This window comes from Agelaius tricolor, unplaced genomic scaffold (genome assembly GCF_023055355.1).
Source record: "Agelaius tricolor isolate 1412-34295 unplaced genomic scaffold, bAgeTri1.0.p SCAF_8, whole genome shotgun sequence".
Lineage (NCBI taxonomy): Eukaryota > Metazoa > Chordata > Aves > Passeriformes > Icteridae > Agelaius > Agelaius tricolor.
In genome coordinates this window covers 12,174,110-12,201,245 of record NW_027269268.1, presented here as the reverse complement: position 1 = coordinate 12,201,245, position 27,136 = coordinate 12,174,110, and the positions used below count along the sequence as shown (strand labels likewise).

At 38.3% G+C, this 27,136-nt stretch overlaps 1 protein-coding gene across 7 annotated transcripts in view; it reads right to left on the bottom strand.

The window, feature by feature from the left end:
* The window catches only part of GRID2 (glutamate ionotropic receptor delta type subunit 2), a 681,787-nt gene that overhangs the window by 256,406 nt on the left and 398,245 nt on the right, over positions 1 to 27,136 (bottom strand). For all 7 annotated transcript variants that reach the window (XR_011679913.1, XR_011679915.1, XR_011679917.1 and 4 more), the window contains exon 4: positions 14,776 to 14,981. Coding sequence is in view for 2 of the 7 variants with exons in the window: in XM_071431643.1 (XP_071287744.1) it covers positions 14,776 to 14,981 (206 nt within the window). In the remaining 5 variants the exon portion in view is untranslated. The remainder of the gene's footprint in view (positions 1 to 14,775; positions 14,982 to 27,136) is intronic.

Sequence of the window (27,136 nt, the reverse complement as noted above, 5' to 3'; positions counted from 1 at the left end):
CTATGTCCTCATGAAAATGTTTTTGTCAGATACCAAGTAAGTGGGAGTTGCATGCAGATTTTCCCTCTGACAGTAGGTGATGGCCCCCACGGAGAGGGAAAGCTGCTGGCTGGGGTCCATATGAGCACCAGCAACATGTGGAGAGAAGGCAGCAATGTGCAGAAAGGGATCCATCCAAAACATCAGGGAATCCTGCAGTAATCACTTAAGACTGAGAGTCTGCAAATGATGACACTGTTAAGAGATGAAGACAAATAAACTGCCTGGAGCTTTACAAACCCTGTAGTCCTAAGAGATGAACAAAAAACTTCTTTAAATGAAAAAGACCATGGCCATAGCATATATATGTTCTTATGAAAAGCTTAACAAGACAAGAAGGATTAAATGATACACCTAATTTTAAGTAAAAATTGATAGGGCATCTCGAGAACCTTGCTTAATGGAAGATTTACCAGGGTAGATATGAAAGGAATTTCATAAAATATTGTGGTAAAAGGAAAAATCAGTATACTACACTTACCTTGGGAAAAAAAAAAAAAGAGGTAAATATATACAGAAGAGCAGACAGAAGAAAAAAAATGTTTTTAAGTGGAAACTCTATGAGTTGTATTGAAGTATAAACTATATCAAGTGCTGTGAATGCAAGCAAACTGTGGAAATACATTTATTTTGAATCTTTTCACTTTATTTGATCCTCAACAATTATTAATTTCCTTGGTATTCATTGACTCTTTCCAATTTCTCAATTCTTTCTGCATCAGGGTAGCTCAATCAGAAAAGCAGCATTTCTCATCAAGTTATATTACTTGTAATTCCTGTGAGGGGATGCACATTTGTACCAGTCTAAAAATTGTATTTCTCACCCTACACTACATATTGGTATTTTTCAACCCAACAAATTTAATCCTGTCGAATTTATTTCACAATCCAAACAAAGCATTTGTCAGAACTGAAAGCAGCTCCAGTGCTTTCTCACAGGGGAATTCTAGGTCTCTATTCCTCTTATCCCAAGCAAATGCATTATGCCCTTGAGAAAAAACCCTTTTCCCTACTTTTTATAACATACATTAGAAGTATCAAAAACCTGGAGAATATGCACCCTTTTTAGCATTGTACAAACACAACAGAACATTCCTTGAGCAAACAGTAACAGTTACACCTCAGGGAAAGTCACTGCACTGACAGACAATATACAGTAAAGCCTCTGATTTAGCTTTTTATTTAACCAGGACAGTGAACAGACACGGCCATACGAGATTAAATTCTAATTTGAAAACAAATGCAATCACTGAATTTCATATTTTCTCAATACTGTTTTCTGAAAATAAAGACCAAGCCTGAAATCTCCAACTCCATAAGCAATGGCAAAGCTAGGTAATACAGTCTGAGGGGTTCTGTCTTTTCACACACTTCAGGTGTGATCAGACAGCTGTGATGGGGAAGTGGAAGTACATTATGAGTTCTCTCACCCCGTTCTGCCTCCTCCCTTGTTCAATGTGCACTCCAGCCTGCATGAGTCTGTCAGCCAGCTTGAGGCCAGCGTTCAACTCTCTGTGTCCCCTCTGAGCACTGGTCTGACAGTCTGCTTGCATTCACTGCTGCAAGCCTCATTAGGATCCTCAGTAATGGCAGGCTGGAAGCCACTTCCTAAACAAGAGTAAAATGAAGATGGATTAAATGGACAATGAAAAAGTGCTTTCAGTCCAACCTTAGCAGCTGGCAGTATGGAAACCTAAATGCCTTCACAGCAAAGACAGTGATGTTCTCTCTGTGCTGGAAGACCCATGACCGCAGTACAACAGGCTGAAATGCAAAGAGCTTGGCCTGGAAGTAAATTTGAAAGCTAGTCAGGAGGAAAGCAGAATGAAAGGAAAGGTCACATAACTCTGCAGAGGATGTAGATGTTTGAAAATCTGGTTTTATTCCAACTTGGAATGAAGTGCCAGAGCTTTGAAATTCTATGAAATATGTTTCAGAGTTGAGGCCCTCAGGTAATCTGCCTGCCTATCTCAGAAGCACAGACCAGAAGAAAATGGAAAATTTTTAATGGAAAAAACCTATTAGTTGGCTTCAGTCAGGATCTGATATCTTAAAGTCAATGAAGTTTTACTAGCATTTAAGTAATTTACAGACTAGAAACCACAGGCTTTATTCTTTGAATACTGATACACCAGCATACTACTAGCCTGATTTCTGTTCTACAAGCATGATTTTTGGCTTAGACATGTGCTAGATAAATATATGTGACACAGTATATAAATAAAACCATGTTTTATTTATAAAAAATACTACTAATTTCTCCTGCTGAAATTAAGGCAAAATGTTGAAAAAAAAATCAAAGAATCATAAATCAGATCTGCATTTACATCACTACCATGAGGGTGAATCAAAGAACTAGTAGGGGATATGAAACAGGTATTCTGTAGACCTAACAGCAACTCTCTCCTGAGAGAGGAAAATTTCAATACAACATACATCTCCAGGCAATGAAAATGTTTTAAGGATATTGCACATAAAAAGCTTTCATTTCTCAGAGCATTTAAAGATGCCAGGCATGTTATTTTTGCTGGCCTCTGTTTAAATTGGAGTTTGTGGAAAGGTGTTTTCATCATCGCTTAATTGAATCTGGAGAAAACTCGAAACATCCACTTCCCTTTTTCCTTCCTCTGTTGTCCCCCAGCACACCTCAATTCTTGTCAAATGCAAAAACAGTGAATAAAATATGCAATAACCTATGGAAATTTTTCCACTTTAAGTCCCATTAAGAAATATCCAATCCCATGATGAGAATCAGTCTAATTCCCAAAGCTATGGCCCTACCTCAAGGCCCTCTTCTTTTGGCCTGTCTCCAGCTACCTGAGGCTGGGTTAAAAGGAGCCTTTGCTCTTGGTGCCTTCATAACTAAATGAATGTTTTCTGCAAAGCAATCTTCAAGGCAACTTTGTTTACTGAATTCCTACAGCAGGTTGACAAAATCTATCTCCTCATTTGATCTCCTTTGGATTTGTGTCCATCTAACTTCTAACTAATACTGGCTCAGAAGCCAGATAAAGAACAAGAGACTAAACAAAACAGATTACTTTCATCTTTTAACACAGCAGGTCAATAGTATGATCTTGCTCATTTCCTTTTCCTTCTCTCATGTTCATGTGTAGCAACTATTTCTTAAATTAATTTGTGCTGACAGCATAAGTTCCTACTGCTCCTTGTTGAACGTGACAAAGAATTTTTTTTACTGTGAGGGTGGCTGAACTCTGGAATAGGTTGCCTGGAGAGGTCATGGAGTTTCCCTCTCTTTAGATAGTCAAAAGCCATATGGACATAATGCTGAATAATGTGTCTAATGGACTCCAAGTGACCAGGGAGGTTGGGCTAGATAACCTCTAGTGGTTCCTTCCAACCTGATCCATTCTGTGATTCTTTATTTGCTCTGAAATACAGGAACTTCTGTAAGATCAAAATATTTATCTACCTAAAAACAAATGTTGATTCCCTTTCTCAGCAATTCACAGAAAGGTCTCAGTTGGAAGGGGCCTTAAAGATCATCTAGTTCCAGCTCCCCCACCATGGGCAGGGATATCTTTCACTAGACCAAGCTGCTCAGAGCCCCATCCAGCCTGGCTTGGAACACTTCCAAGGATGGGGCATCCACAGCTGGATGTGTGGCCCATCCTGGGCTGTGAATGCACATGGCTGGATCATGCCCAACCTTTCATCCCTCAGCACCCCAAGTCCTTCTCAGCACAACCGCCTGGTCACTTGTAAGAGGAGACAAAATTAGCACAGCCCCCAAGCCAGCATGGGGCTCTTATTTAAAGAGAGGGCCCTTGCTGTGGATGACCCAGGAAACCAGTAGAAAGCATGTTTTTACAAACTCAAAGTGATAGTTTTTACACCTATTCTCACAATCTGCAGAAGCAGCTGTTACTTTCATTTATGGAAATTCGCAGATGAATCGCAGCACTATTTAATATTCTATTTAAAAAAAGAACATCTGGTACAAAAAACTCCTGAATCTTTAAAAATTATTTAAAAATAAGCTAAATAGCAGAAGTCCTAACTAGGGGAAAATTATGTGGGGAGGTGAGAAACTTATAATGTGTAAATCTAAAATTAGCTCTTGACATCAGCAGGCCCCAACTCCTGTTGAAAATGTAGAAACCATAAAATCAGCTAGCTGGGTAAGTGCTTCCAAAATAGAAAAAATTCTTTTAAAACAGTCTTCAAAAATATTACTGCTGATTATGAAGTGTCTGCAAAAGCAACCTGAATTAGGTTCCCATCACTGTAGCCATTGTTTCTAGTGGTGGACAAAGCATTTTTATTAATGTGCTCTTAAATTTATTCACAGATAATTATCGAATCTGGTGGACCGATGTTAAAGGAAAGAATTTACTTTGACACAAAGATTACAAGTATATGTTGCAAAAGCATTACAGCCATAATAAAACTACCACACAAAATCTGAAAAAAGGAGAAAAAGCATGGGAGATCTTGGTCAGAAAAATTTCACAAGAAAACTCCTAGCAAACTGTGAAAGGAGTGATAGGGTATAAACTTCAACCTTTACTTCAGACAAACTAATGGGAACTTCTTCAGTGTCACAGAGAATATTATCAGAAGAAATAATGACTATTAGTTTTCATTTCAGTTTAACTGAAGGACAAAATGAATTATACAATAATTGATTGTGAGTAAATTAACTGTGTTTTGGGGTTAGAAGTGTTCAACACTCAATTTTCATGGTAGCTATGAAATCAGTTATATTTTCTGGAAACCAAGGTAAACTAATGCAATGACTACACCTCTATCTTCTGGTGAGAAGGAAGGAGGCAGAACAGTCCTGCCAATCCGACAACATCGCTTTGGAGAATGGATTGGATTAGAAATAGTTTTGTCAGATCTTATCTCCACTATAAACTAATCCTCTCTAGCTGTCATTTTATTTCAAAGAGACACTCATCCCATGGCAATCAACTGCATATTAGTTTTGCAGATGTTCAGAGTGGGCTTTTTATAACACAAGAATCAGCCACCCTCAGTTATGTAGAAAATACACACTTTAATACACTGTCTCTACCAATGTGTGTGTAAGAGCTTTGCTGCATTAATGTGCTTGCTTGCTTTTTTTTAAAATTTATTTACTCTGTTTGGCTGGTTGAAGCAATTTACTCTCCTTGGGAAGACATTTGTCTCTCAAGAGGAACACAACAGAGATGTTTATAGTAAGGCTATAAAAGCAGGGAGGAAGGATAAGCAGTAACCAAGACTATCACATCCAATTAAAATCGCTGGTATGACAACAGGAGAACATAATTAAGTATGATAGCAATTTAAGAAAGCAGAACAAAGAATAGCCAACACAAAGTGAAGAAGAAAATAATTATTACATCTTTGAAGATCATGGGAGGGCAGCCCCTCAGTTATTTGTTTTAGTCCAGAAACAGCATACCCAGCAAGATCCCCAAGAAGAGGATGTCAATTACTGAGTCTTTGAAAGCCATGTAGAGAAACAGAAAGCAATTACAGGAGAGCATAACCAAACAGTTGTTTGCACAACAGCAAATATTATGAGATTCTCATAAAGTACATAATACATCTTCTACTCAGTATTTAATCACTAAAGCTCCCCTTCTTTTCTCTCAAACACCCTAGCAGTTTAACTATTGCTTTTGATACCAAATGCTGGTCAGAGCTTACATACAGTGTGGGGTTTCTTTCTTTTTGTATTCCAAGACAAAAATTTTATTATATAACTACCCAAATTTGGATAGCATAAAGATTTATACTGACAACAAGGCACACATCAATTATAGTCATATTGTCCTGCATATACCTCTATAACAAATTTGAGTATGTTTTATCAACAAAGTTTTGTTTTTATAGAAAAAATAACACACTACAACTTTTGTTGTTGTCACTAGAGAGGTAGATCTGGTACGTATTTCACAATTGTGCTACAGTGTGACACAGGATGGAAACCAGCCATGTGAATATCTATATCCACCAACCATGTGAATATCTATCTGTAATACAGGCCACAGCACTAAACACCACACAGCCAGAATGAAGAACATACTGAAATAATGAAAATGCAGACACAAGGTGTGACTTTCTCATGCTGTAAATCACACAAGTGCTCTGTACATTTTGGCCTTGCACACACACTTCAGTGACTGTGTCCTTATGGCACCAACACCCCACTGAGGGTGTAAAAGCCTAGAGAGCCATGGTACAATTCACAAGGTCTATTGGTATCACCAGACTTGTAACATCAGTCAGGCCCGACTTTTCACGTGTGAGGCATGGCTGACTGAAGGATAAATATACCCATATGCTGCTTCTCTTCAGCTGCTGTTATCAGCAACCTAAACCAAAAAAAATAAAAACAACTAACCTTCACAGCCAACACAATGTGCCAGCTGAGCTCCAGGCTACCAATACTGAGCCTTACCTCTCAGTAACAGAAAGGCACAGCCTTAGTTCCAGACTTCATATCAGTGCAAAGGACCTGCAGGCAGACCCCAGCTCCTGTTCTTCTAAGTGCAGACCCTCTGCGTTGGGATAGATTTCCCAAACTGGTTTTGCTTCATTTTATATACCAAAATAAATGACCTTGGCTGCAGCAAGCACTGCATTCTGTCCCAAGAACCCCAACACTACATTGCAAAACTCAATTTTACTATGCCTGAAAACACACAAACAGAAAGGATTGCTTCAGGTTGCAGTTTCAGTAATGATGCAAATGATACAAATGCCTTTGAAGCTGACTTATTTTACCACTGAGACTTTTCTTTTTCATTGTTTTGTTACTAAAATGTTTTATCCTTGAACTTTCACCTTAGGGTAAGCAAGTGCATATAAAATCTAAGCCAACATCACTCTATTGATTGTATAAAACCCAGTCATTTTCTCATCCAGTCATTCAGCCATCAGCTGGATGGCCTCTATTCAAGGATGCAAGAGCATAAAAGGGCAAGGAATTGGACTACACAATAAATCAAGAATTTGCTCTGATTTTCCCCGAAATGTAATGTCTAAAATGTAAAATCTTAAATCCAAGACCCCTTCTTGCAGGTTAAAAAAAAAGTCAGGGAGGCCACTTAAAGTGTGGTTTAAGTGGTTCGACATTCTGAACATATTTTTTGAACATCCCTTTACTAGAGATTTCTAAGATCCTACAAAATAAAAAAATCCTTTTTAGCTTGTATTTCAATTTGCCTTGAATTCAATTTGTTATGAATTCTTGCTTAATGCTGGAGAAAGAAGGAAAAAGTATATACATTTTTCAACCTTGTAATTAACAACAACAACAACAAATTACAGTGGAGTCCAATGAATAGGATTTATTTGATTGCAAGCAATGGTAGAGAATGGACTCAGAAAAGGCAAATATGCTCTCCAGGACAGTGCAGGTCTAAAAGCTCAAACACTAAGGTGAGAAAGATGACCTCAAAGATGAGAGCACTCAGCTTTATTGCAAGAAAAAAAAGGAGCAAACAGTCACTGACTGAAAAATCTGATTTTGGCCTCTGAAGACCATCACTTCTAGATAAAATCTAATCAACATACACACTCATGATAAAATTATAGGAAAAGAAGATAAAAACAGCAGTAGGTTCATATGTCTGCTGCTGATTCTTCACTTTCCTTCTAAAAGGGAACTGCCTGAAATACTCTTTCCTTTAGAGACTTCCGACTTGTGTTTTAGGTAAATAGGATTGTTTAAAAATTCCCAGTAATCATGAACAAACTTCGACAAAGACAACGCTGAAAATCAAATTATGCTGCATATCTAATGCATCATAAGCATCATGCATCAGTAAATGTGATAAAGAATTACTCTTTTCACTACTTTTTGGGAAAATATCAACCAGCTATCCCATTGTGATGTACTCATACATGTGACAAACCATCAAGTCACTCCTCAGCCAAACTGAAAATCCAACAGGCTTCCCATGAAACCTGGATATTTTTCCAGTCCATCATTGGTCAGTTCAATTGCCAAATTCAACTGAGCAAATCCTTGCTCATCCAAACTCTGTTTTACTTTGACAAGAAGAAACTGTTTGGGTAGTAGAGTTAAATTGAAAACATAAAACACTGTGTGGGTTTTAGGTGGCAGATGAATACACTTTTATCGTTGCAGAAAATGTTTGTATGTACACAAAGGAATATTACTTTTTAGCTCATATACACTGTACACAGGTAAGGAGACACACACAGCAGCAGAAGAAAATCCTGCTCTGGATTTCCTCAATCCAAATATGATGCCTGTTGCTGAACATACTTGCTGCCTGTGGCACACACACCAAGGCAAACCAACATTTTTGGATTTCAGTAAAGATTTCAATGCTGTCTCTCACAGGATCCTTCCACACAAAATGCCCAGCACACAGCTGGATAAACACATCATGGGATGGGTGAGCAGCTGGCTCACTGGTCAGGCTCAAAGGGTCACAGTGAATGGGGTGACACCAGACTGGTGACCTGTCACCAGGGCTGTTACACAGGGCTCCATCTCAGGCCTTGGACTCTGTGACATCTTCATGAATGACTTGGATGCAGCACTGGAAGGGATACTAGGTAAGTTCACAGGCAACGCAAACCTGGCAGGAGCTGTTGGCTCCCTCGAAGGCAGAGAGACCTTGATGAATCAGAGGGCTGGGCAATGACCAACCATGTGAACCTCAATAGGGCAAAGTGCTGGATTCTGCACCTGGGATAGGGCAGCCCTGGATCTATGGACAGACTGGGGAATGAGAGGCTGGAAGGCAGTGCCATGGAAAGGGACCTGGGGTCCTGGCTGATGGCAGGTTGAACATGGGTCAGCAGTGCCCTGGCAGCCAGGAGGGCCACCTGTGTCCTGGGGGACATCAGGCACAGCATCACCAGCCAGGCAAGGGAGAAACAGAAGAACATGTTATTAGAGAGCATCCAAAGGAGGGTCATGAAGATCATGAAGGGTCTTGAAAATAAGCCATATGGGGAGAGGCTGAGGTGACTTGGCCTGCTCAGTCTGGAGGAGACCGAGCGGAGATCTCACTGCTGTTACATCTTCCTCATGAGGGGAAGAGGAAGGGCAAGCACTGACCTCTTCTCTGTGGTCACCAGTGACAAAACCCAAGGGAAAGGCCTGAAGTTGTGTCAGGGGAGGTTTAGGCTGGATATCAGGAAAAGATTCTTCACCCAGAAGGTGTTTGGGCACTGAAACAGGATCCCCAGGGAAGTGGTCACAGCAGCAGCCCGACAGAGATGAAGAAGCATTTAGACAATATGCTTGGGCACATGGTCTGACTTGGTGTGTCCCATGCACAATCAGAAGTTGGGTTTGATTACTTCTGTGGGTCCTTTCAAACTCAGCAGGTTATGTGAATTATGTGCCCTTGATACTTGTCAGGAGCCTTCTACCTCTCCCTGTTATGTGTCTTTTCTGTCCACCTGAACAAAAATCACTGCCATCTGCTCCCACTGGAAACATCTGAATTTTCATTGCAGATTTCAGTGGAAGTGGCACACGGGTGCATCAGATTCTTAACTCCTATGTTCAGCTTCATTCACTTCACCTTATATCTGTCTATCATGCTTTTGACTAAAGGCAAAATCACTTTCCTTATTAATGAAAAAAGAAACAGAAAAACAAACAGCTGACTTCTGTCCTAGTCTTCATTAGGATACATGTAAAATAAAAAAGAAAACCATCATGAAATAAGATTTTTTTTTAAAGAGGGGAAATAAAAAAAAAAAAAAAAAAAAAAAAAAGACTAAGTTACCATGAACTTTGGACACACAAAGGCTGAATCAACCTTTTGGAAAAGTTGAATAAATTTTCCTAATTCTCAGTAAATAAGTTGATTAAAGAAATAAGCCTGGTTAGAGCACTACGTAACACTAAAGCAAATCCCTGTTTTTAGATCTCAAAGATTCACAATTTGCTTAATGATCAGACCTAATATCTGGTAAAACAACAACTATATCATTACATGAAAAAAACCCCTGTATTTTTTCAAATAATTACATTTAAAAATAACTGTAATTTTCAACAGAGAGACAACAATCAAATACAATAAAAATCAGGGCTTTTGCTATCAGGAATAATCTCATTCCACAGAATAAATGTTACTTCTCATTCTATTCACAGTAGCGATGAATAAAAGCATGCCGAAAGTTCAATTACATGAGGCAATTTAAATTACATTTGCTCCTTAAACACTCTTTCCTTTTTTTTCCACTTGCCCACAACATGGCAAGAACTCCTCAGTACTTAATTTATAGGCTTAATTCTATTTTCCATGTATATTTTACCATTTCATTTAAAGAGTTCTTTTATTCATGAAAGTAGCAGTGTAGCTTCTTTTCATCCAAGGTAATCTTATTTTAATACTGTCCCACATTAGCCTGGGATAGAAAAAAGGAAATTTATTTTCAAAATCATGTGTAGTAGATTATACTAATGCCGAAAGCTACATGATTTTAATTTTCTTTGAAAATAAATATAAACAAATAAAACAGTACCTATAGAGGTTAGTGCAATAAACTTAATACATACACACAGGCCAACATACAGGACTTATCTGCTGCAACTCAAAGATTTGGCAGCAGCTATTTTTGTTGAATACACCTTTTCAATAATTATAACCCAGTCCTGTCATGCAGATCAGTTTAACTTTTTAATAGATGCTTAACAGTAAACAGTTTTAATATCTCCAGCATGATTGAAGTCTGGATATGATGGGGTTCAGTGACTTCAAATGTGCTGCAGAGTGGAACCTTTGCAATAAGAAATAGTAAATATTTTCATTTGCACAAACCATGCAGTGTAGAGTGAATTGGGGAGAAGTACTCTCCAACCTGGGAAGTGTCAATGCTCACTGCATTGATGGCTTGAGGTTGTCAAGCCTCAAAGAGCTTTGTTGGTTTTTACACATTGGCAATGCTCTGAAAATTTTGCTAGATAAACTGCTGAATCTTGCTTGCACAGCCAAAAAATGTTCTCACTTCTCTTTGTAAGAGGCCACTCACCCCTGCAGCAGAAGCACGAGAAGGGACCTTGCAAGGGGCAGGAAGATACACAGTCAAATTGACTGAGGTTTCTGGGCTGGTAATCCCTCCTCTGAGGGGAGGCTGGAGGCAGCAGTTCCTTCAGCACTTACACCAAGGCCTTCCAGAACCTGCCTGTCAAAATTCCATCAAAATCCCTGGCTGATGCTAGGGCTCTTTCACACATGGCTTACTGTGTTTTCAATGTGTGAAGTTTTTCTCTATAAATAAATGAATGAATTAGTTGCATTGTCCCTTCTTTGTAGTCCTGTTATTAGCTCCTGAAGTCACAACACAGAAGAACACATTCACATTTCTGCACTCAAGTGATAAGGTAGCTTCCTTAGCTAAACCGAAAAAAACCTGAAAGCAGAGATGTACTGACAGCATTTTGGCTCAGTGGAGGACATCTGGCTTGTGTCCTAAAGTATTGCTTCCCAAAATCTTGCTTCTCAAACTTGCTTTGTTATCCCCAGAACCTCTGTTGCCACCTGACTTTCTTGGCCTGATCCTGCTCCTACTCAGACTCCTCACACTTGACTTTCGAAAGACTGTGAATTTTGTTGTCACGCCAAGCTAACAAAGACATCTAATTTAAGGACATCTTATTTTTCCCTTACATGGCTTTTCCTATCCATCATACTCATCCCAAATCAGAAGAACATGAGCAAAAAAAATCTCCACGCCAAAACATAAAGCAAAAAACTGACACACAGTTCACATCCCTCACCAGTCCTATCAGATAGCAATAGCAAATTTTGTGCAAGACAGTAGGATATTTAGTAATCATGAAAGTTTCAGTGGGAAAAATTTACTTCAGATGTGGAGAACCTGGGCAGCTATTTGAGAGAAGAGAAGAATTTCACCAGAAAAAAACCAAACCTGAACGAGTCACCAGTATGCCCCTTCCAAAGTATTTTCCTACTGCCACATACTCATCTGTGTCAGTCTCTGCTAACTCCATACCTCTGCACTCCTTAGCCCCAGTGAATTTCACTCTTCCAGAAGAATTTTTTTTCCCTCTGCTCCTCCAGCTCAAAGGATAAAAATGATATCTGGGAGTCTGACTGGCCCCTCCCTCTCACTTCACATTAATCCTTTAGCCAGAAAGGAGAAATATTGTGATACTTGCTCCCAGAGCTTCCTGCCTTTCCACACTGTATGGAGGGCAAATTAATACATAGTGTTTAAAGAGAAGGCAGGCTTTTATTTCCACAGCCAGAGAAGTGTATTTACTTCTTAATCTCCATTTTATTAAGAGTGTAAGTACAGATCTCTTCTCTGCAAGCTCTAGAGATAGCAGAGGTGGAGAGAAAGAAGTGCCTAACATAAAAAGCAATACTGCTTAAAAAAAAAAAAAGAAAGAAGAAAAAGATTTTAAACACAGAATTTCAAAGAGTCTGAACAAAGATAAATTCTACACAAGCAAACTCCAGTTTACAGACTGCTTATTTACACAGGCCAGTGTCTGACTATTTACTCTGCAATAGTTGTTACTTGCATAGTAATCAAGACCACGCTTACTACAGCTGTTGCAGAGTGAATGAATCCTCTTCTCAGCTAAACAATGACAGGGTTCAGCCAGAGCAGTCATCTAAGAAGGGACCAAGCAGCAGAGATTATGTGAGGTCTGGGGAGAGAAGCAGACAGCTGAATCCAGCGAGGCAGCCAAAAGCTTCTCCTGGGCAGAAAAAGCCCAAGGGCTTTTCTGCACATGCAGTTTTTTCTTATTATAATCGTAAGGTTTACATGCTAAATCCACTAGGTTATGCTGAATTTCCCAGCTAAACTGATCATGCACAAGGCACAGGTTTTGGAATCGGCACGATCATTAAATGATCTATTGCCCATTGGCAGTCCATAGAGCTTTATAATTTCTTTTCCCCTAAAGCACAGCTGCTGGTTTGACTCAAAATAACAGTTTTGACTATCCATTGGAAAAGCAACCCCTCCAAACTTCTTGTGCAAAGACTTTGTGTTGGAGCTCACTTGTTTAGTTCATTTCCTGTCACTAATATAAATAAGCTATGGCAATAATCACATTTCTATTTGAGTAACTCTTCTTATTAAGAGGCTCCTGCTCCTACCAGTCACATATACTCCAAATAAATGCTGCTACCCTGGAAAAAACCTGCAAAATAGAGCTGATGTGAGAGTCTTTGAACCACAGTTGCAGAAGAAGATAATGATCTTCCCTGGTAGACATACAGACTCCAGAAAAGGAGAAACAGTACGAGTCTCTTTGTTTTTAGGATTTTTTTGGTCTTTAATGTAGGAATTGTTTTGGAGGGAGAGGGATTAAGGATTTGGTTTAGTTGTTTTTTTACTGGTCTTTTGATTTTCGCAGTCTTGAGTTGCCAGTGCCCAAGTAAGAACTCTAAAGTAAATTGTTTACTTTCTTGGCAACGGCCTTCAAAAGATGACAATGACTTTGTTACTATGCCCAAGTATGAAAAAAAAAAAATATAAAATGTATCTTTTTTTAAGAGAGTGTTTCTCTGTAAGGACAAAGCAGGAGTTTTGTTTTGCTGAGTTATAGTAGTTTGAGCCCCCAGCTATTCTTCTTCAGGTTGCAATGTGAAATCTCATAATGCATCTTACCAAAAAATAAAACACTTGTGACATGGGTGATGAAAACACTGCAGAACAATCTAAATATGGCCACAAATTTTTTAAACCTTATGAAGCACTACACACATTTAGATAGAGCAGCAGACCCTCATTACTCAGAATTAGCAAACTTCAAGTGTGTAACAAGGACAGTGAAACACCCAGCCAAAACAAACCAAGGGCAAACAAAATTTTAAAAAAGAAACCAAGAAAGCCAACTTCTAGCTAATGTTTCTAAAAGGCATTCACTTGAGACTGGATACACAGTATTTTTTATGCAGAAGTAGATTTTAAGCTTGAATTTCTCAAGACCAAGGTAATAGCAAAGTACAGAAGAAAAGTAATGGAAGTTAAAAACAGATCCAAAGAAATTATTTAAGAGAGAAAGTGTATTTCTATGGAACAAACCAGAGATTTTTAAGCTCTGGTTGATGATGAAGAATATACATGCATAAAAAGCCCCATTTGAAACAGCACAGTGACATGTAAAAAGAACCATGCCACTCATTTAAAAAGATTGCACAACTTATAGTCAAATGCAATGTGCAGGTCTTCTGTCTCTAAATTTTGAAAATCTGATCCATATTATTTGAAACTATGACTTTAGACTATCATCTCAAAGTCTTCATGCAAACCAAATCTTCCATATATTCCATTACTTCTTACTACTATTCAGTGGTACAAAAGAGAACATGATCAACATCATTTTATGTAAAAGAATAAAATTTTGATTAGATAAACACATTTTATCCACAAATACATGTTATTTCTCTAAATAATAAAAGTTTCAGCTGTAAATATTTCAGTAGTGGGGGTCACAATGCCAACACAGTACCTTTGAGGTTCAAACAGAAGCCTGAGGGACAATTCTTCTGCCTATTTCCTAAATGCTTTTGCTCATGCAGCATGCGGTCTCTCTTTAAATGTACATGCACATTTAGGAACATGAATAAACACCCTTGCATGCTGATCTTTGAATAGAGAATATTTAAACTTTTACTTACAGGGGGCTTACCTAAGTTTATTTTTATTACCATTATGAAATCAAATAAACTACACTTTTTGACAGGCCACTGTGGTCTTGGTCAGCAAAACAAGAAGCTAACCTGTCATTAAAGGACATACCTCTGTCAGGAATGATTTGGCTGTGGAAGGGTTCATGATGAGAATGGCCCGTCTCAGCGTATCCCGGTAGCGGTTCAGTTCTTCTATTCTCATAGAGGCAAAGAGCCCCGTGATCATTTTATTGATGTTGTTTTCTACTTTCTGTAATGCTACATCCATTCCCTGTTGAGATACTTTGTCTAAAAATTCTTGTATTCCACGGATATCTAGAAAAAGCAGAAGGCAAACAAGATATTAATTGGTAAGTGGAAAAAAAGACACAAGTACCTGTTCCATTTATCTCACAGAAACTTTATGTCAGGTAGATCCCTACAGGCTTTCCCTTAATATTCATTAAACCTCTTCCTGAGCTATGCTCATTGCAGTTCTTAAAGCACTAAGACAGGAGAAAGAATGGCCACACAACAGCTCCTGTCCAAAACAGCCATTAGAAAACAAATCTACAAACACTTTTGGAAATTTTCCTAATTTGGCCATTCAACCATCACACTTGGTCCTAATCTTTCTTAAAGGACTTTGACACTAAAATCCATATAGGGCAATGAGACCATGGTGACCATCACACACAATTCTTCCTTCAGGCAAGGGTTACTGGAGGACAACTGAGGATAAGAAAGGCAGGAAGGAGATTTTCTTTTGTGAAACTCAAAACTACGTTATCCACGCTATGTAGCTTGATGTATCTAAGTGAAACTTGGGTAGTTCACTTGTCAATAAGTCTTAATACTGCTTTAAACTTCACAACTATTTATGTTCTTCAAAAACAAAAGCCACATGTACAGTTGTTGCAATGATACTGCCTGCTCTCATCTGATACCACTGGCTGAGTTTAGTAAAATTTACCCAGCAAACTGCTTCTGTAGAGCTTTTTTGGCTCACTCTGGGTAAAGCCTTCTTTAAGAATGACTTAGAGAGGAAGACTTGATCAGCAAAATGCTGACTGAGTTTACTACCTGTTGTACTATATTTATAGTCTACCAAACTGAAATGTCTGGGCACTCTTCACACTGTTATGCTGCCTCTAGCTGGCCTAAGCCTCTGGAAGGGACTTTTCCAGCACTAAATCCCACAAGCATGCTTGACTTTTTCTTTCCTTTTGCTCTTTTGGATGGCTTTAACTAAAACTCCAATGTTTATGTTTAAAAATTAAAATCATTCAATAACTTCACAAGTCGGATCAGGGCCTCCTGGACCTCAGGAAAAATCCCTTCAGCCTCACTATCTGACCCCTCGTCACCACTGCAGATTCTCAATCTGCTTTCAGGAGCTAAGCCAGCAGTTGCCTAAGGTGACTGTTCCCCCTCCAGCAGTCACTCTGACCTGCTGTCCCAGAGGACACTCAGCAGGACATCCTTCCTTCCTTCCCTCCTGGCATGCAAGCCTCCCACACACCCAACTGCTCTCAGTTAGGGGAGACAGAAGCAGCCCTGCAGTCAACACGACACACACTAGCTGAAACACACACTATGGGAAAGGGAAAAGAGAAAAAGAAAGGAAATCACCGATCACACATAAACAGAAATTTCTGAAGAAACATTTCTTCAAAAACAAAAACAAAAAAGGAATAAAGGTTCCTCAGGTTTAGGAGGGCATTTGTGGTTAAAATCCACCAGAAAATATTTCTCCCATTAGAATACTCAATCTGGTCTCTCTTAGATGCAGCCTCTGAGGGAATTCCTCAGAATTTGCTTGTCTCAATCTCTCATTTTCCAGGGGAATGGTCAGACCTGAAGCTACAGGCTTCCTATGTGTCTGCATGAGACAGTTGAGAAAGCTTCCAATTAGACTTTCACAACAGCTTGGCTACTCAGATCTTCTGTCCTGACCTACTGACTTCCCCTGCTCTTCTTATGGGGAGTGCCACAAACAGTAATATCAGGAAAACCAAGTTCAGTCTGCACAGGACAAAAAATGCCCTGCCTGCATCACCATCAGAGATCAACTAACTAGAGAAAATTACAAAATATGGTGCTGTCCTCCTCCAGCACCAGTTTACTGAGATGCTTCAAATGAAGAAGAAATAGCCATACAACAGTTTATAATCAAACAGTACACAAGAGTAATTCAACAGGTTTAGTCCTGGAAGTCCATCACAGTCACCAAGCTGGGTCTTCTGTCTAGAGTTCCAAAATACCATGAACTGGAAAGAAATGGTATTTTAGGCATTTAGGCTATTATGTTAGACATTCATCACCAAAACTTCACTCTCTAGACACTGCCAAAATATCAGTATTACTAAACACTTGTAGGATAGTTTAACTGTGAATAAAAGACATGCATGCCCTAAAAATAAAGTTCCATAAGAGAATCAGATACTAATTACAGCTTCTATTTAATATCTAAATCAGGAAAATTAGATTCAATCTAATCAGAGATGTTAGAAATTTTTGGCACTTTAAATACCAACAAGATTATTTGAAGTGCTACAAATATGTCTAGTTTTATGCAAATGATAAAATGAATTCTTTCTACTTTAACCCCTTCATTCTAAAGTTCCTGAGGCTTACACACTCTGAGGATTACTCAGGATCCAGACTAATTAAATCATATAATGGATAAAACTGACTGGTTGAAGTCAAAATCACTGCAGCACAAGGAGCATATGTAGACAGGATCTAAATATGCTGTCAAAATACCAGGAAGAAAATTTACGTAGGCTATGAATGCCTTTGTAAAGACCTAAAATCTGTCTCATAAATCCATGTATTTTCTGGCACCAGAACAGGTGAGCAGAAACCTCTAAACAAAGTTTCATTGGTCCTTTTTCAAAACAAGAACATAATTCCATTTGATCTGGGTTTATAAACACACTGGAGTTATTGACTGATATTCTGCATTGACCCAGAAGTCAGATTATAGGATCAAATAGCTTTTTTTGCCATGAAGATCTGCATATAAACAATGAAACAATTATATTGATTCTTCATTAAATGATGGGACAAAAGAGATCCAGTATTGTTCTCTGTCACCATGATATTTTCTGAAAAGTCCTCTTTGCCCAGAATTTTCTCCTGGGAAGCTGAGAGGCCTCAAAAAAGAATGAAAACAAGAATTATCTGATTGCTTGGGAATGTGGTGTGGAGATCGTTTACCAACAGGTGCATCTTTGATTGGTTCCATGTGAATTGTTTTTAATTAATGACCAATCACCATCAGCTGTGTTGGACTCTGAAGAGTCAGTCACAAGCTTTCATTATCATTCTTATTTAGCCTTCTGATATATTCTGTCTCTTTCTTTAGTATAGTTTTAGTATATCATTCCTAGAATAGAATAATAAATCAACCTTCTGAGAACATGGAGTCAAATTCTCATCTCTCACCTCGTCCTGGGGACCACACAACACCACAGTTCTCTATATTTATTAGGTGACTGTGCCAACTGTATTGCTTCTGTGTGATATGCTATTAGGAAAACAGCAACATTCTAATGGAAAATGTACCAAACCAGGATTCCTACTTCTTCTTTATTACTTCTGTCTTTGGCATTGGTACAACACAGAGACATGGGCAGGAAATAAATACAGACTCTGGTTATACCTCAGCTTACCCTTAGCAGAATGGAGGTATTGGTGGTGCTCACCTGCTGCTGTGAAACAGCAGAAAGCACATAAAAGCACCCTGCAATTTAAATGCTATTTAAATCATGATGGTACTTCCATTATTTTAGCAGTGAGTCACTAGCAGTGATCATATTCAAAGTGTGTGCCAAAGAACAGATGCTGCCACTGAATGGGCAGCATTATCTTTCCTGCGTGGATTGTCTGCAAGTGGCACATATCCACACCAAACTGTGGAATCATCTTTCTAATAGATAGACTCCTTCTGCAGAAAAATCTGGCAAGCAACCTGTGGCACAGATGGCTTTACTGAGGAGACACAAGACTGTTCATGTCTGGAACACAGGTGTCTCTTGCCCTGAATTTGCTAGCCAACCAACCTGTTGCCCAGCCAGAGTCACATTTCTACTTTCTATTTAAATCAGATGAGTCACAGTCGTGGCCAGAAATTCAGAAGAGTTTCCCCATTATCACCAGTATTAATCATCCTCCTTAGTGATCAAAGCCAAAGTTAGCATGAAGAGACAGATCAATGCTGAAGCCAAAGTTGCTATCTCCTGTCCCAGCTCAACGCCACTATTATTTAGTATCGCATTTTCTGGTTTTTACTGAACAGCCATCACTTCCAGCCTACACATGTGTGCACAAGAACAGAGTACCCCTCTGTAGTCAGCATCACTTATAGGGTTAAACCAGGCTGGTAATTTAAAAGAAGCCTTCCCAAACATTCTCCTTATAACCACAACTCAAATTAAGAGGCTGTGAAGTTGACCTGGAAATGCTAATAAACAAAGCAAACAAAATTTATCAAGGCCTCTGTTGGAAATGTCCTTCCTGGGCATACATAACCATGTCACAAGGCAGAGGTCTACAGGGAGGTCTCCTGGCCAGCACTGCTGGTGCACAGCTGGTCTGGCACTGGGCACACAGAGCATCCTGCAGAGGAGAGCTCCAGGCCCAGAGCTTCTGAAGCTCTGCAGACCTGGCTGATATATTCAATTGCAGGTACTCAGCATAAGACTGCTCCACCTGAGATCTGAATTCAGGTGACAGCTCCACCAAACTTGTCATTATTGTGTCAGCTACCATGTATTCTGACCTAAGAAAGCATTTAGGGAATGAAGCATGAACTCACAAACGTTCTTCTCACTGAACAATCTTTTTGGCACTGAAGAAAGCACAAGAAACATGTGAGTATCTTAAATACAGGACATGCTCAGGAAAAGTACCCTTCACAGACTATGGGTCTAAATTTTCTTAAAAGAGCAGCCTGGCAGGAGCACTCAGACCTAACATAAACCATAAGAACTATTTAGTGGAAAAGCTCAGGCACTTGGTGTTACTTGTGGGGCTGTTCAGAGCAGGACTAGGACTGGGACATCAATGAGCCTGTGGGTCCTTTCTAACTCAGAACATTCTATGATTCTTGCACGAGGCTTTGTTTAATCACAGGAACAGATCTCATCTCACTTTTTTGTTCTCTCTGGCCCCGCATAACTTTCCTTTGCCATCTCTGTTTTATACAGAGGGAGCAAGTCCCCTAATCCATTCTGAGAAAGTCTAATGATCAGGGCATCCTAGAACAAAATATGCTGGTTTTCAGGCATCTCATACAGGAATACCAGGATGCATATGCAGTGAAGATTTTATAACTTGAATAAAATGAACGCCAAATATTAAATAACTCACAAGCTAAAGCACCTCTTACACCCTTATTAAAAAGAAACATCTACAAGTAGATGCAAAGTTCATACATTTTTTTTTCAGTTCACACTATTATCAGGAGATGAGAAAGATGGCACTATTCACTAATGGTAATAAACTAATCCATCCACCTGTATCATTGTCTTCCACCTAAATCACAAGGCACTCACTGTGCACTTCTGTTATCTCAAGCCTGGCTTACAGTCATTAGCTCATCTTCCCTCTGATGGCATTTCAGATGTGAGAACATTCTCCTCAGAGTATCTGGCTGATAAATACCAACTGATTCAGCTGTGGTGGTAAAGGTGAATGTGCCTGTCATAAATATTCGCTGGCTGATTTGCACAAGAGACCACTTAATTTGTACAGATGATGAGAAAAGCCACTGTATAACAAATAACACTGTTCAAATTCTTATCAAGAATAGCTTTACAATCTACTACAGTGATTTCCTTCTTCCACAACACTGGCTAACATGACAGCAACTATTAACTGTGGTAATGCCCTGTACACTAGGGAGGTGTGCAGCTCCAGCTGGACTCTGATGGTGCCCCTGCTCAGTGTAAAGACCTGTGCAAAGTGCTTGCTTTCCTGGGCAAATGCTGATCTCTATCAACATGGTTAAGATCCAGACAGAGGAAAACAACAATTCAACAGGATGATCGAGTAACAGTCCTTCATTTCACTTTCACAGCAGTGGGATTCCCTCACATTAACCGCCTTATATGCCATTTGTTGTACCTCCAAATTAAAATTAATTATAAAAAAATCAACTCAGCTCTTTCATATTATCATTTTGGAACTAAGAAGGACCAGTTACCTGAGCAATTTCAGCTGGATAATCTAACTTCAGGGAATATAGCAGTAGTTCAAACTCATGAGAAATAAATTCAAGCCAAAATGCTTAATTACATACAACATCTCATTTACATTATCAGAATTTCTGCAACTTAAGAAGTGAACATATATCTTGGGAGAAGCTGAACATTTGTAAATGGCACAAATGACTGGGGTATTTTCCCCCCTCATTTGCAATTTTCTGAAATTTTACACATAAAAAAGAAGACAATAATTTGTCTCAAATTTTTTAGTATCACTGAAGTGAGAAAAAATACTCTTGTATACTTTTCTCTTTTTTTGAAGACATTTCCATTTCAAATTAAAATATAAGCAGGCGATTTCAATTTTTGTTGTTTGATATGAATTATTTTAGGACCAGTGAAACGTCTATATAATCCCTATTTTAAAGCTTCATTCAAATGTCATTTACATTAGTTACATTTGTGTCACATTGAGTTATTAGAAATTATCCTTTAAATAAGCAAAATCAATACAAATAGTCTTGAGCAGCTGAATCTGTGTTGGGGGAAAGATATGAACAGTTGCAGGTTTCAAAGCCTGCATGACTTCAGTTTTGAACCTTACTGAGGGTTGACACAAGATGCTTCCTTTGAGTTTCTTTTTTCCTTTTTTTCTAACTGGAAACAAACAGGAAAAAAGCAAAGAATAAAAAAGATAAATAAGAATGAAGCTAGAACTAATCCTTCAGAGTATTTTCTATCACTGGAACTTCTTAAAAAATAGAAAGGAAGTCAGATTGTGATCACTTGTGAAGGCTGACATGGCAATATATTCTATCCATGTACTTTTGACTATATAACCTGCTTTCTATCTCTTCATTCAATTCCCTTTTGACTACAGTTAACATTAGAGATTTCCAAAAGGCTTATATGGGTTACCTTTGAGTGAAATAACGTCTTGCAAAGAAATGAATTTTGCCTGCCTAGCGCCTTCAAATCATGCCAAACTTTTAAAATTATGTGTAAATCCTGCACGACAGAACTTTATACTTCTGTGTAGATAAAAGTCTTTATTAAAAAGCAACTATATATATATTTAATTTTTTTTATAAGTCTGTCTGTACAATTCACGAGCTCTCCCTATAAGTCACTGCTACTCCCTGTTGGTTCTCATGAGCATGAGGAACTGTGCATCTCCTTCCAGGGAGATGGAGTAAAGAACAACAAAGAGAATGTCCTTGCAGTGAATAATTTGTGAATATTTGACAGGCTGAGAAAGTTGGGGTTCAACCTGCAGAAGAGAAACTTGTGTGAAGATCTCATAACAACCTTCCAGCACCTGAAGGGGGGCTACAGGAGGACCAGAGAGAGACTCCACCCCAGGAACTATAGTGATAGGAGAAGGAGTAATGTGTTCAACAGGAAAGAAGGATGATTTGGATTAGATATTAGGAAGACATTCCTGACTATGAAGGTGCTAAGGCACTGCCACAGGTTGCCCACAGCCGTGGATGTCCCATCCCTGGAGGTGTTCAAGGTCAGGTTGGATGAGGCTCTGAGAAACCTGGTTTAGTGGAGGTGTCCCTGCCCATGGCAGGGTACTGGAACTGAATGGTTCTTAAGGCCCCTTCCAACCCAAGCCAATCCATGATTGATGTGTGTTATAAACTTCCTTAGGACAAACTGTTCTCTGACTCTGCATCAATCTCTTCCTAAAGAACATTGCCAGTTGATTAAAACTTTGCAGTAGAGAAAAAGGAATATTTTATGAGTGAACTGGGGCTGTGAAGAACATAACCTATGAAAGTGAAGCTGATAAACTAAGATGTAGGAATACTGCTATAAGTACCTTCTAGCTCTTTCCTGTCTCTCTGCTTCCTCTTTTCCTTGACTGGTTAAAACTCTCAGAGACAAGTTTTCTTTTTAATCTATGACATTAACTGAAATTTACAATGTTATTGTGCCAAATTAATGCTTTTTTTTCCCAATGGTGATATTCAATTCCATGTGCAAAAATTACTTCTCTCAAAAGTTTCCTAATTTGATTACTGTTCATTTATTTAGCCACCAAATCATAAACTTACAGACTTAATTTTATTCTTCTGAGAAGACAGAGCAATGTCTTGAGAGCTGAAAAATACTTAGCAAACAGTGGCAGATATCAGTACAAGCTTCAGGTATTCAATTATTCTTTAAATAAATCACCGTTCCTCTGATGCAGGCTGCATCTACAAATGAAATCTTGTACCTCTGCAAAACCTCAAAATAACACCTAATTCACAGAGTTTTCCCACTGCACAGATATTGGGAGACCACCTACAGTTTTATTTTGGCCCCAGCTTGCTAACACAAGACAGGACGGTCAGGCAAAACCTTTGAACGCTATGCCCATCCCCTCCCTAAGGACTGCAGCATGAGGGAGTGACAAACACTCTCTTATCTTCTTACATATTCCCTTATGGTTCCTGCAATACGTTCCTCCAAGTGTTCTGTGGCTGAAAAGTAGAAGCATGCCCACTTTTCCACTAGAGAAACTTTATAGAATAATTCAGAAGTTGAATCATTTTAGGGTCGCCCAAATGATATACTCATTTTGCAGTGGTAAAGTCAATCAGTAAATGCAAGTTGTGACAGAAGTTCTCACCTGACACACTAAAGTTACACAGATGAAAATTAATGCTCCTTTCCTTATCTGAATGACGTAATAAATACTAATGGAAAAAAAAAAAGGTTCAGTAATAAGCTTGAATTAATTACATGTTTATTGAGGCACAGTGAAGCAAATGAGTACGGAAAGCTGGCAAAGAGCCAGATGAGTAATAAACAGTTTTAAGACTGTCTGGAGACAGACTTGAGAATATTATAGTCATCAAGCAGCTGAAAACAGCCTCAGGGTAATTATAAGCATTTGCAATCGATTAAAGAGAGCATGATTCTTTTATGAGTCTTTATTAAACTTGCATTAAAACTTAAAACGATTAGAAAATGTTATGGTTTCAAGCACATCTATGTCAGTGGTCATCATATTTATTTCTCAAAAACATATGTGCAGGAAAGTGCTCCACAGGATCACTTATTTTATACTGGTTTTAAAGGAAATGCTGGGAATTTGGAGCCCATACATAGAGATGGGCATTATCTTAGAATATCACCTCTCTTAAAATTCAGGAAGTAGCCTTTCTGCAAGCAGCTCAGCCTTTCAGATTTCAGGTATAACCCCTGTTTTGCTGGGATCATTCAAGAACAGCACTCCAATTCTAAATTTTCAAATTTATTTGAAAACCACTGCCTTTCTGGGGTAGGGATGGGGATAATGCTCTTTTATCTTCATAGTTTCACAGACTTGTTTACTTAGGCTGAACTCCTCCATAATGTAAATGTCACTGCTCTCTCCTTAAGATTCTATTTTATTTTGTCTCTTTCTCCAAAATCCTCTCTCAGACTGAGCTTGAGACACCTTCTACTGGCTGGGTACCTCACACTGCTGCCTTCATCCTTTCCTTGCACAGAAATAATCTGAAAGCCCTGTATTTGATAAAGGAGCAAGAAGGGACATCCATGAGCAAGTTTTTCAAGACAGAGGGCCACTCAAGTCTTTGTTACTGCTAACCTCCTCCCTTCTGCTCCAGCCAAGTCTTGACAATTACTTCTTCAACAACTTCTGTTTCCTGTGGGAATGCCTCCTTCAGCTTCACAGAGCAAATCCCCTTCATAGCCTTAATGCTTGCTTTTTCTCTCTTCTTTACAAAAGTTAAAATTAAAATAATGCCTAAGGGAACGGCAAATATCCATTGCCAAATATTTGCAGTATTAGTTGGAAGGTCAAAAAACTGTAAGGAAAGATATCTTAGTTCTGGAATCAGTAAATATTTCATAGATCTCCAGTGATGGCTGCATATCAAAAGCATGCTGGGACAAAATACACAAGGTTAGGCCAAAAACCAGCAAAGAGAAGTGGGGATTTTATTTTATATTAAAAGAAAAAAAAAAGATTTTTTTTCTTTTAATAAAAAAATACAGAAAGGTTTTAAAATGTTAATACCACCACAATAAAAGAATTGGGATGAAGATAAAATTAATTCTCCAGAAAAAGTCTTATTCCCTCAGCCTTTCAAGAGGAAGATTGCAAAATCTTTCTATCCACTTTAGTAGCAACAAAACATTAAAAATAAATGTTGCCAAACAGCTCGACTTTCTGTCTTTCATCTTGGAAATGCAGAGATACCTACACTGTAAATTGCACGAGATTCACAACTATGTTCTTGCAGTGATTGACTGGTTTCTTCATTAAGAATTTACTACTACAGAAAAGTATCTACATTTTTTTCCTGGAAAATACAGTGAGCTGTAAACTGCCCGAGAGTAAAACACAAATTGCAAAAGCTTCTCCTTGTTGATACACCACAGAGATAACACCCAACAGTGTGCTGGGACTGCAGCTCAATCACTCTTGTCCATATGGCCTGGGCTCACACATTCTGGTCTCAAATGACTATTTCATTCTGTGAAATGTGTCTTTTTCATGTTGTGACTGGCCACTGTCATGGGCCAGTCTGTGGATCAGGTAGGATTTGCTGTTTCAAACTGCATTTCGCTTGCTTTGAACTTGAAATCATAAAGATTAATAACTTTGCAAACTTGCTCAAAATGTTTACAGATGGCAGAGGTTCTTTTTATAAATCTAAACTTGGCAATTTCCAAAGGGATAAGTTACACATTTACAGAGTCCAATCTCAAAATGCCTTCACTGAAAGGGTGCTGATGCTCCTACGGAGGAATTCAGACTAGAGGAGGAGCTTCCCAGTCTCTACATCTGCTTGCGAGGAGGAGATGCACAAACCCCCTCTGCACAACGATCCTACACGTTGAGCTGAGCAGTCAAGAATGAAGTGAGTAGGAGCTGATTTGGCTGCTTAAATGATTTGGCTTCTACATGCTGTGTGGATAGTAATTTTAACAGCAGTTTGAGAAAGGCATCAGTCTACTGCATAATTCTGCTGCATTTCATGCCGCCTACTCTTTATCTCTGCAAGAAGACTCTTTAACAGCCTTTGAAGAAGTGCAGAATTGTTCTTGAATGCTGTTAATATCCATGTATTAAATTTTCCTAAACAAAATCAGATTTCATGTCCTGGACAGGCCCTAACTTGTTTTATCAGAAGGAACAAAATACACTGAATACAAGGGGACTGACAGCACTGGCATTTGCTCTAGATCATGCTTGCAGAACGCAAGGATTAGGGAAAAGACAACTTGTTCTGATTTTCAAGAGTTCATCTGAATTTATACACTAAAAGTACAATTACAGTAAATGAAATACAGCAAATATCACCTAAGCCTGATCACGTTAAGATGTTCTTTTTTCTCACATCCCCACTTATTAATTAAATTCCTATTGTATGCTGGCTTTACATTTGTTACTAGGGAGGCTCTACCACTAAGAAAAGACTATGGCTTTTCTGGAGTCTTTAGTCAGCATAACAAAGTTAACAGCAGAAAAATAAGGTTTTTTACAATTATCAAGGTGTCATTTGTTTTGTCTTAAAATAGTCAGCCTATCTTCAAATTTCTTAGAAAAGAAACATAACTTGAAAACTTAGATATCAGTTATTTCAGAAATGCATTTCTACCTCACTTTTACAACATCTGGTTAATTATGACTTAATAAAAGAATTGCTTCTTTTGAAGACTTAACTTCCCTTATCACTAAAGAACCTTTAAGTAGACTGGAAGTTTCTAAGATTTAGATGTTAGTACAGTAGTATTAAAACAGTAAAACTGAATATACTCATCTACTTCAATTCAAAATAAAATTTGAGATTTTTAAGTAGGATTAACATAGGGGAAATTATTCTCAAATCCGCAGAAAACATTTCCATTACAAAAAATTCTCTGATAATGAAAAGTAATCTATGATAGACTGCAAGATTCAAAAATTTAAAAGCCATTGTATTGATAGGATTTAAAACTTTTGATTTTGATAAATTGACACATAAAGGTTTGCAGCTTATATGAAATGTGCAAGGCAACTGATTTAACACAGTATGTACTTTGGATAAGATCCCAATTTTACTGTAGGAAAGTTTGTTTCAAATATCAAAGGCCCATTTTCTTCCACAGAGCAAAATTATTGCTGGAAATAATTTCAGTAATATTACTAAAGTATTTTGTTTTAAATAATTAAATTAAATGATTACACAAAATAATTTATTGGAAAGGAAAGTATTGAAATTCTGATAGTTGCTGGAATCCGTTTTTTAGTGCTTTCACATTTTCTAACTTAGAAAAAGATGGCAACAA